General features: G+C 35.0%; 2 protein-coding genes across 2 annotated transcripts in view; both read left to right on the top strand.

The window, feature by feature from the left end:
- The first annotated feature begins 4 nt into the window (after positions 1 to 4).
- Positions 5 to 779, top strand: LOC108252231 (protein dachsous-like). Its single transcript, XM_026822582.1, has one exon. It carries the CDS (start codon positions 141 to 143, stop codon positions 777 to 779), a length of 639 nt encoding a protein of 212 aa, XP_026678383.1. The 5' UTR covers positions 5 to 140.
- A 411-nt stretch (positions 780 to 1,190) lies between these two features.
- LOC103507968 (protein dachsous-like) overlaps positions 1,191 to 11,636 on the top strand; it is a 33,176-nt gene continuing 22,730 nt past the window's right edge. The window contains exon 1 of the mRNA XM_026822652.1: positions 1,191 to 1,538. Within this exon, the coding sequence (XP_026678453.1) occupies positions 1,335 to 1,538 (204 nt within the window). The 5' untranslated portion in view covers positions 1,191 to 1,334. The remainder of the gene's footprint in view (positions 1,539 to 11,636) is intronic.

The raw sequence follows: 11,636 nt of genomic DNA, 5'->3' as shown, positions 1-11,636 counted from the left end.
TTCGGACTAAAGTTCCTCTGGATAGGGAGACACGTTCTTCTTATTCTCTGGTAGCGATACCTTTGAGTGGCGAGAATGTAAGGGTTGTGGTGCGTGTTATTGATGAAAACGATAACGCACCAACATTCCCAAGTCCTTTTATGAGTATTGAATTTCCGGAGAATACACCTCGCGATGTCAAGAGAACCTTGAATGCTGCAAAAGATCGAGATCTTGGTATTTATAATACTCAAAGGTATAACATCGTATCTGGTAATACAAACAATGCTTTTCGATTATCATCACATCGAGAAAAGGATGGTGTTCTCTATTTGGATTTGCAAATTAATGGAGTCTTGGATCGAGAAACTATTCCTGAGTATAGTCTAGTCATTGAGGCTTTGGATGGGGGTAGCCCTCCATTGCGAGGATCCATGATAGTAAATGTAACCATCCAAGATGTAAATGACAATCAACCAATATTCAATCAGAGCAGGTACTTTGCAACTGTTCCTGAGAATGCAACCGTAGGCACGAGTATATTTCAAGTGTTTGCTACGGATGCAGATGCTGGATCAAATGGCGAGGTTGAATACTCAATCAATAGAAGACAAAGTGATAAAGATGGCCTCTTCAATATTGACTCGAAAAGTGGACTGATTTTTGTGAATAAAGCATTGGACTTTGAAACTAAAGAGGTGCACGAGTTGGTTGTGGTAGCGAAAGACAAAGGCCTACAACCCTTGGAAACAACAGCATTTGTGTCTATCTGTACTAAAGATTTTTACCATACAGTTTAGTTCCGAGATTTGCTGTGGAAATCAGTTCTTTTGATGGTGAATAAGATAAGTTGAAACTCAATGTGACCACCAAGGAATTCTAGCAGATTAAGAATTTGCTGCAACTACAATTTAATAACGCATAGGTAACATAGCCCTCGACTTACCTGATAACAAAATATAAAAGATGATGCTTTTGAGAAGACTATGTCGGCCTAATTCATCACTTAATGGAAGATCCATTTCAATAGTTGATCTACAACGTATGCCAGCAATGTGGAACATACTTTAATAATTAAGAATGAAGGAGTGCATCATCAGAGCTATTGGATTTTTTATATCGTCTCACAAGAGCTCTGAAAGGGTGCCAGATATTAGATTCCTCCGCCGGAGTTTGAACATTCCACGTATCACGCAAACGTTTTAGAAATCGCGGAACCGGGAACATCGGTGTTTCAAATATCGGCTTTCGACCAGGATGAGGGTATAAATTCGGTAATTACTTATTCGTTGCGAGAAAATACGGACGATCATCCGTCGTGGTTTCAAATCGACTCCAAGTCCGGGTTAATAACAATGAAATCGAATGTTGATTGTGAAACGGATCCAGTGCCAAAGTTAACAGTGATTGCCACAGATAACGGAGTTCCTGCTTTGTCTTCATCAGCAACTGTTTTGGTTACTATCCATGATGTCAACGATAATGAGCCCATCTTTGACCAGAGCTTTTACAACGTCACCATTCCGGAAAACAAACCCAAAGGCAGTTGCATTTTAAAGGTAAGAATATTTCACACACATTTGTCATAATTATTATCGTTTCATAGGTCTTTTTATTAATGTCGGCTCCATAGGAGTATGTTGAACATGAATGTTATTGATGCCTGCTGTCCCTCTGAAAGCACCTTCTAACATGAAAGTTCAGTGACACAAAAGTTGATTTACCAAGCAGGGCAGGGAGTAGGTAAGGAGGAAGAAACGAGCAAGGAAATAATATCATGAGAATACCATTGAGTCTTGTTTTACACTAAACGGTTTTCTTGTATGTTCTGTGGTTGATAATAATTGTTGCTGGTTATTTATTTACATAAGTATTGGATGTTTTTCTTGTTGTCGATGTCATTGTTTTGTACATTGCTAGGCATATCATCATGCTCATTAACTCGGAGCTTGTGAACCTTTTCCTTAGGATTTTTCAAATGTACTGATGCGATGTCCAGTGTGTGTATCTGGTTAGAATTCATATAAAAATTGAACTTCCAGATTGATTGTCTGCAAAAGATTTTATTCGCCGTCTATTCAGTTTTGAGATTTTGTAGCACTATTACCTGCAGAATGGATCAATTTATTTTAACATCACTGGCATTTGTTACGTTAGTCAATATTCTATGATATCTTCAATATCTCGGAGCATAGTTTTAAGTAAAGATGAGGATACAAGTTGGACGAGTGTTTTATACAAATGTAATCAACAATCAATTTATTTTAACATCACTGGCATTTGTTACGTTAGTCAATATTCTATGATATCTTCAATATCTCGGAGCATAGTTTTAAGTAAAAATGAGGATACAGGTTGGACGAGTGTTTTATACAAATGTAATCAACATTTTTTTTCTTTTCTTTTTCATTAATTTTATTCTATCGCCTCTGTTGTTTTACCAATGAGAATATAAACGAATCACTCTTGGCAGTATTCATATTGTTTGTTATGCCCAGAGGCAGTTAAGGAATAATTTTCATAAGGTGATATTTGGAGGTTAACAAGTTTACACCTTAGCTCTCTATGTGTAGTGTGTAAAGTACACGTTTGCGGTTGCCAATCGACGAAATAATTGTGGAACTATCGTCATCATCATCAATGTATTTATCACCCAGGACAGAACCCATTGATTTGGAATGAGTCGAGTTTAAAGATCATCTGGTGAAGACAGTGCCAGGTTACATTAAACTTGTTTGCTGGTAAAATATGGAACACAATATTAATATTACATAGCATGACCTGAGAATAATATTTTATTAAAGCTTTAATCGTTGTCACCTCTACACAGGATGCATCACAATCTCAGCAACTTCTCTCATTATGGTCATTTAATATTATTCCTATTTACCTACACACGGTACTACATCTAGATACCAATACCTAGGTAAATGATTCTAAAGGCCACAAGCAAGGGCAATCAAAAGGAAGGATACTATTGGCTGTCAGTTTGTCAAGTAAGCTTACTGTTGTTCTTGTGGAAATTCAAGTTGTACGCTGAAGTAAATGTGAAATAAATTCCGTTCAAGCTTCTTCTGGATTGTGGAAAGGTTAAACTTGTTGTTTGTAACGTAGTGTGGCAGTGAGGATGTGAACCAGAGAATGGAGTTTGCTATTTGCTATTGACTAATACTAGTCAATAAATTTCCTCGCAAACTCATTCATGTATTTTATTCCCCTTCACTACTGAATATCACATCTGGACTCGAAAGAATTACTCACACCTCAGTACAGTCTAAGAGGTTCATATACAAACCGTCAGAATAAATGGAAAAGAACCTCTTATGAGAACTAATTGTAAGAACAAGTTAGTCATGAAAATCGGGATAAGAGGAGTGAAGATGTATGTATGTATCTGAGGTTTCTAAAAGTTTTATCTTGTCTTATACGGATCTGACATTACCTCAATTTTTGCACTTGTCTCGTATCCCGTTTTTCTTCTGATATATTATCATTCTCCTCAATTATATTATTACAGTCACTTCGTATAAAAGGCTGTATATGGAAGAAACTTCCCTGCAATGCAAGCAGTTTTACCACTCTTGAGGATAATCTTTTGTCATCGCATCTATTCATCATGTGAAGATGACGGTTTGTTTATACGTATACTGTAAATACATAGTTAGAAGAAAGTTTTAGGGTTCAAAATTACAATTGATCCCAAGTAGTTGAAGGGTTCTACTAGAAGCAGTTTATTGCAATATTTAAATTACCATTGAGTTCAGTAGGTACTTACACTACCTACTTACCACAGCACAGTACTGAGCGTACAATTTATTCTGAGCCTATTGTTTTTCTTTCGCCGTAAATGAGACATTCTTTGTTGCACCCACAACGAAGATTCCTAATTGTGATAGCGGTTCAATCTGAAGAATTGTAACTACATCATGAACTGAACAACAGTTGTTCCAGGAAATGAGGTGGTTTGATTGTTGCACCCACAACGAAGATTCCTAATTGTGATAGCGGTTCAATCTGAAGAATTGTAACTACATCATGAACTGAACAACAGTTTTGTTCCAGGAAATGAGGTGGTTTGATTAGTACATCTCAGCTTCTAGAATCAGTTCATGGTTGCACCCACAACGAAGATTCCTAATTGTGATAGCGGTTCAATCTGAAGAATTGTAACTACATCATGAACTGAACAACAGTTTTGTTACAGGAAATGAGGTGATTTGATTAGAGTACATCTCAGCTTCTAGAATCAGTTCATCTGGGAAATTGAAAATCAATTTTGAAAGCTAGGAAATACAAAGAATGTTGTGTCAATGTTACCTTTGGACTGAAAGCTATTTTTTCAACAAAGACCAGAGTGAGAACAGTTCGTACGCCTGAAAACTTTTATTTTTAATACTTTGTGCTAATCATTGAGATCTTTTACGTCTGTGTGATAGAACTTTGGACGAAGTTTTCTGTTGAAATGAGCTTTTTGTAGTACCTTCCTGCTTATTCAGTTCATGTGGGAAATTGAAAATCAATTTTGAAAGCTAGGAAATACAAAGAATGTTGTGTCAATGTTACCTTTGGACTTTGGATTGGTCTGAAAGCTATTTTTTCAACAAAGACCAGAGTGAGAACAGTTCGTACGCCTGAAAACTTTCATTTTTAATACTTCGTGCTAATCATTGAGATCTTGTACGCCTGTGTGATAGAACTTTGGACGAAGTTTTCTGTTGAAATGAGCTTTTTGTAATACCTTCCTGCTTACCTATTTTTTCAACAAAGACCAGAGTGAGAACAGTTCGTACGCCTGAAAACTTTCATTTTTAATACTTCGTGCTAATCATTGAGATCTTTTACGTCTGTGTGATAGAACTTTGGACGAAGTTTTCTGTTGAAACGAGCTTTTTGTAGTACCTTCCTGCTTACTGCCTAGTTATTTAACACTGCTTTTTTTTCGAAGAGTTAACATTCGGGACTCTTACGCTAATTACATACCTATGTAAAGTATTAGGCGGTCAACTTGATCCAACAGAGACTATTTATTTTAACAAACATGGATCTAAAGTTTTATACCCGAATGTTCCAAAGTTAGCTTTAGGTTATGGAACCAGTGCTACTAATCCCAGGCGTACATTGAGCCCAATGTTTTTAACATGGCCAAATCTCTATTATCCAGCCTCCATCTTCTAAATTCTGAAACAAACCAAGTAAAATTTAATTTGTCCATCACGCAACGCACTCTGGGTTGCGTGACAAGACATTTTGTAGTTTGGATCGATCTACTAGATAAATTTGCTTACCACCTTAATGTCAATGAACGCTAACGAGCGTGACAAGACATTTTGTAGTTTGGATCGATCTACTAGATAAATTTGCTTACCACCTTAATGTCAATGAACGCTAACGATACAGTAATACTAAATTAAATGGAATTTTTGACATCTCCACTAATTTTTATGAAATGGGAGTTTTGGCATCTCCACTACCTCTTGTATGTGCATAAAGATGGGAGTTGTGACATCTCCACCAATAGTGACTGAAGTCGATTAATAGATTATTTACAATTTACATGACTATGGGAATGTGGCATCTCCATTAATTTTTATCAAATGGGAGTTTTGACATCTCCACTAATCTATGTGCATTAGTATTATTAGTATTAGTATTAGTATTAATAGTGCTTTATTTATTCATAATTTTTAACAGTAGGTACAATGTTACAATAGTAATAAATACAATAAAATGAGTAAGGGAGTGCCTACCTAGATATAGTTACCTAGATATAGCATAAAGATAGGAGTTCTGACATCTCCACCAATATTATTTTAAGCCGATATTTACATGAATATGGGAATGTGTGGCATCTCCACTATTTTACATGACGTGACGATGGATGTCCAACCATTTGACCACGTAGACGGGAGTTTTGTCATCTCCACTAGCATACACGAGGCAGAATCCTGAAGTCTTTGTGGACGAGCCTTATGCCCATGTTCGTAATTAGAACATGTTGTTGCATAAACCTGGTTACCAAGTACAAGATGACGAGTGACTTTACTTGTCCTGATAAGGATGACATGGTCAGCAATCACAACAGGTATTTATCTTTCTTCAAGTTGTAAACAGTCAAAAAATGGTTTGAAATTGTATGTTTACACTTCTCGGCGATTTGTTTGATTAGACAAAAGTAATTTTCTTCAAAATCACAACAGCTCTTTGATTCGATTCTAATTACCTGCGACTTCCTGCCTCAGCCGTGCTTTTTTATTAATGAATGAAGACCAATCCTTGAGGTTTATAATTACCCACGAAGTGTGTGTCTTTTGTCTCCGACATATCGGGGTTCATTGGAACTGTGGGGTGAGGGGGCAATAAATTTTGCTTTGATCTACCTATACTAATCTAAATGTAGGATTGTTTATTGCAATAAAATTAAAAGACAATGAAGGATCAGAAGTTAAAAGTTGTACATCACAACAGCTCTTTGATTCGATTCTAATTACCTGCGACTTCCTGCCTCAGCCGTGCTTTTTTATTAATGAATGAAGACCAATCCTTCAGGTTTATAATTACCCACGAAGTGTGTGTCTTTTGTCTCCGACAGATCGGGGTTCATTGGGACTGTGGGGTGAGGGGGCAATACATTTTACTTTGGTCTACCTATACAAATGTAGGATTGTTTATTGCAATAAAATTAAAAGACAATGAAGGATCAGGAGTTAAAAGTTGTATCACCTTCAAAATCAAATACCTGCAATAGATTTGAAGGTACTTTTCCAATATTCTATTTGTTACGTGTACTTTTAGTTCTCATGACTGTATCACTGTAGATGTATTCAAATTCAAAGCTCTTAAAGAATATTTGGTATCAGTTCATACATAGATGAAGAATATTTCTAGAACTACCTAACAATACCTTCTTCTCATTCACCATCCACACTACTAAAGCTAAACTCTGTTCCTTAGTTGCAATAGGTATATTCCTTTTACCAAAGTGTTTCCAATATTCTATTTGTTACGTGTACTTTTAGTTCTCATGACTGTATCACTGTAGATGTATTCAAATTCAAAGCTCTTAAAGAATAGGGCTTGTGCACATTGAATCTTGCCATGTTCAAATCAACCTTGTATACAATTTCAATACGAACTGAAATCATTTACAATACAAATGTAGGATTGTTTATTGCAATAAAATTAAAAGACAATGAAGGATCAGAAGTTAAAAGTTGTACCACCTTCAAAATCAAATATCTGCAATAGATTTGAAGGTACTTTTCCAATATTCTATTTGTTACATGTACTTTTAGTTCTCATGACTGTATCACTGCAGTGTAGATGTATTCAAATTCAAAGCTCTTAAAGAATATTTGGTATTAGTTCATACATAGATGAAGAATATTTCTAGAACTACCTAACATTACCTTCTTCTCATTCACCATCCACACTACTAAAACTAAACTCTGTTCCTTAGTTGCAATAGGTACATTCCTTTTACCAAAGTTGCAATTACTCCTGGAGACTAAATGCACCCCGATTCGACAGATACATTAAGTAAATCTTTGCATAGTATCTTTTGATCTGTAATTATGATTATGAATATAAGTTGCCATTTTTGGTCATTCTGCAGTGACATAATAAAAATTAAAGTTTATCTATACCGTCACTGTATTTATCTTTCTTCAAGTTGTAAACAGTCAAAAAATGGTTTGAAATTGTATGTTTACACTTCTCGGCGATTTGTTTGATTAGACAATAGTAATTTTCTTAAAAAAAGCCTGGGTGCTGAATGGGTACTAATGTAATGTAAATGGTCTTATAAAAAACATGATGTAGATATTTGAGATACATAGACAAAGACTTGGAACATTATTTTCCCAATAAAAATATTGCGCTAGTAAATCAGAGAATTGATTAAAATGTTAATGAAGGTCATGATTTTAATAACCATTGGTGAGTTATAAATTATTGCAATTTAATTTTTTTATTAAGACATTAATTAATTAGCCTGAGAGGAATAAAAGTTCGTTGGAAACTTAGTTTTCCCCACTTAATCGCCAATGATGAATGAGATTTATGTACAGGAGGGGCTTGTGCACATTGAATCTTGCCATGTTCAAATCAACCTTGTATACAATTTCAATACGAACTGAAATCATTTACATTGTGACACATTAGACAAAAAAACTTGCTGTTGGTATCAATAACTTTGATCGAAACTGATCAAAAATTGTGCTTTTATTAAACTTCCAACAATTTTTTTTCAATAGATGTAAAAGAAATAACTTATACCTACTCTTCACTGGGTTGGTAGGGTATTTATATTTACAGGAAAACAGACATGTTTCGCCCACTGGGCATCATCAGTGTATAAACAGGGATATTATAAACAGGGATATCGTTTTCTTTTGTGTGTGTAGGTTGTGTGCCTCAAAGTCACGTCGTTTGGCATATGGCGAAACTTTTCCAAGATCTAGTATAGTATTCAGCCTGTTGGATAAATAATTGGATTGATTTGTTGACAAATCACCTCTATTTCACACATAAAGTACCATTGTTTTCCATGTGTATAGGTACAAAGCCTTTGGTATGCTAATTGGCCGAATGGCATATCGGCTCGTTTTTCTTTTTGTCACTAAGAAAATTATAAGGAGGGTGAGAGCAACATGAACTGTCGGGAATGTGATTCATAGCATTATTTATGACGAGGATATTATTAGGTGTTCAATGCTGAGGAGAGTGAGTAGCAGCCAATCCAAGGTGATCTAGCTCACTCACGCCAAGCTTACATATAGATTATAGGCAAATCTATTTAATAGTCGATGCAGATTTTTTATTGTACTGTTATTATCCACGTTGAATGGAAACTGTTCACCAGCTTAGGCTTATCAAATACATCAAATAAAATGACGCGGTGAAAAAAGAAATAGATAAACAACAAGCACCCCTATATCATTTACATTGTGACACATTATACAAAAAACTTGCTGTTGGTATCAATAACTTTGATCGAAACTGATCAAAAATTGTGCTTTTATTTAACTTCCAACAATTTTTTTTCATTTCGTTTTCTTTTGTGTGTGTAGGTTGTGTGCGTCAAAGTCACGTCGTTTGGCATATGGCGAAACTTTTCCAAGATCTAGTAGTAGGCTTGTGCACATTGAATCTTGCCATGTTCAAATCAACCTTGTATACAATTTCAATACGAACTGAAATCATTTACATTGTGACACATTAGACAAAAAAACTTGCTGTTGGTATCAATAACTTTGATCGAAACTGATCAAAAATTGTGCTTTTATTAAACTTCCAACAATTTTTTTTCAATAGATGTAAAAGAAATAACTTATACCTACTCTTCACTGGGTTGGTAGGGTATTTATATTTACAGGAAAACAGACATGTTTCGCCCACTGGGCATCATCAGTGTATAAACAGGGATATTATAAACAGGGATATCGTTTTCTTTTGTGTGTGTAGGTTGTGTGCCTCAAAGTCACGTCGTTTGGCATATGGCGAAACTTTTCCAAGATCTAGTATAGTATTCAGCCTGTTGGATAAATAATTGGATTGATTTGTTGACAAATCACCTCTATTTCACACATAAAGTACCATTGTTTTCCATGTGTATAGGTACAAAGCCTTTGGTATGCTAATTGGCCGAATGGCATATCGGCTCGTTTTTCTTTTTGTCACTAAGAAAATTATAAGGAGGGTGAGAGCAACATGAACTGTCGGGAATGTGATTCATAGCATTATTTATGACGAGGATATTATTAGGTGTTCAATGCTGAGGAGAGTGAGTAGCAGCCAATCCAAGGTGATCTAGCTCACTCACGCCAAGCTTACATATAGATTATAGGCAAATCTATTTAATAGTCGATGCAGATTTTTTATTGTACTGTTATTATCCACGTTGAATGGAAACTGTTCACCAGCTTTGGCTTATCATATACATCAAATAAAATGACGCGGTGAAAAAAGAAATAGATAAACAACAAGCACCCCTAGATTTTAAACTGCCCAGAAGTATTCTTTGCTTTGAATGACGTTTGAAAGACATACCCCGACTGATTTAGATGTACCTACCCACGGTGCTTATTACGTACCACAGCTATAGTAAATGTTAAGAAAAGCTTACATATAGATTATAGGCAAATCTATTTAATAGTCGATGCAGATTTTTTATTGTACTGTTATTATCCACGTTGAATGGAAACTATTCACCAGCTTTGGCTTATCATATACATCAAATAAAATGACGCGGTGAAAAAATAAATACATAGATAAACAACAAGCACCCCTAGATTTTAAACTGCCCAGAAGTATTCTTTGAATGACGTTTGAAAGACATACCCTGACTGATTTAGATGTACCTACCCACGGTGCTTATTACGTACCACAGCTATAGTAAATGTTAAGATAATGAAAATATTTGAAACCTATTAGAAGCTTGTACTAAAGATTTTTACCATACAGTTTAGTTCCGAGATTTGCTGTGGAAATCAGTTCTTTTGATGATGAATAAGATAAGTTGAAACTTAATGTGACCACCAAGGAATTCTAGCAGATTAAGAATTTGCTGCAACTAAAACCAATCACAGATACACCAGCAACTCATCTAATCAAATTCTGAAACCCATCTAATCAGTGTACCTACAACTGGCAACAGTGTATATTATTTTGAAGAATCGTAGGAAATAATTCCATGTATAATATAAACCAAGTACTTTCATGGATAAAGTGTATAGTATTGCATAGGTAGATATTATTTATAATATTGATGCATTTCATCAAACATAAATTCATGTTAGTGTAATTTTACCGTGTATAATCGATATCTTGGTATCTTTTTCCTTTGACATACTCTTATTAAGACCTTCCCCTTTTGAACTCTCTAGGTGGCAAACCCTCAAGACGTGGGATGTGTAGCATGAGAATCTAGGAAGTCACTCATTCTGATATCTGCAATATCACTGGTGTTTATGTGCATATGTAAATTACAAAGCATGTCTTCAAATTCAAGTATTAAAGAATTTAAACCGTGCACTGTTTTCCATTTTCATCGACTTGTATTTAGCTAGGTTTACATACCTAGTGGTGTTGTCTTATTCATCACTCCACTTATAAGCATTATCTATGAATGTTTGAAATATATTGTACTTTCTCCGATATCTGCAATATCACTGGTGTTTATGTGCATATGTAAATTACAAAGCATGTCTTCAAATTCAAGTATTAAAGAATTTAAACCGTGCGCTGTTTTCCATTTTCATCGACTTGTATTTAGCTAGGTTTACATAGTGGTGTTGTCTTATTCATCACTCCACTTATAAGCATTATCTATGAATGTTTGAAATATATTGTACTTTCTCTAACGCTTCTATTGTTTTCTGTATCATAGATGTTGCTTCAATGTTGTCTTGTAGCTCCAGTACATCACCGATCATTGCATCGGTTAATATACGTATCTAGTTGTATGACATAATTTTATGAGTTCCTTACATACGTTGCTACACATTCTTTCACTAATACTTTTTATCGGTGCATTTTACGACTTTGTGTGTATGTGTGCAAGTGCTACATTTGCCTGACCTCATTATTTCTCCTATGATGATATACATACAATATGTATATAGAAGACATGCAAATCTATAAATCTTACACTAATATGA

This window comes from Diaphorina citri, unplaced genomic scaffold (genome assembly GCF_000475195.1).
Source record: "Diaphorina citri unplaced genomic scaffold, Diaci psyllid genome assembly version 1.1 scaffold18, whole genome shotgun sequence".
In the NCBI taxonomy this organism is placed as follows: Eukaryota; Metazoa; Arthropoda; class Insecta; order Hemiptera; family Psyllidae; genus Diaphorina; species Diaphorina citri.
The sequence above is the reverse complement of the archived record's forward strand: the minus strand, read 5'-3'. Positions and strand labels throughout refer to the sequence as shown.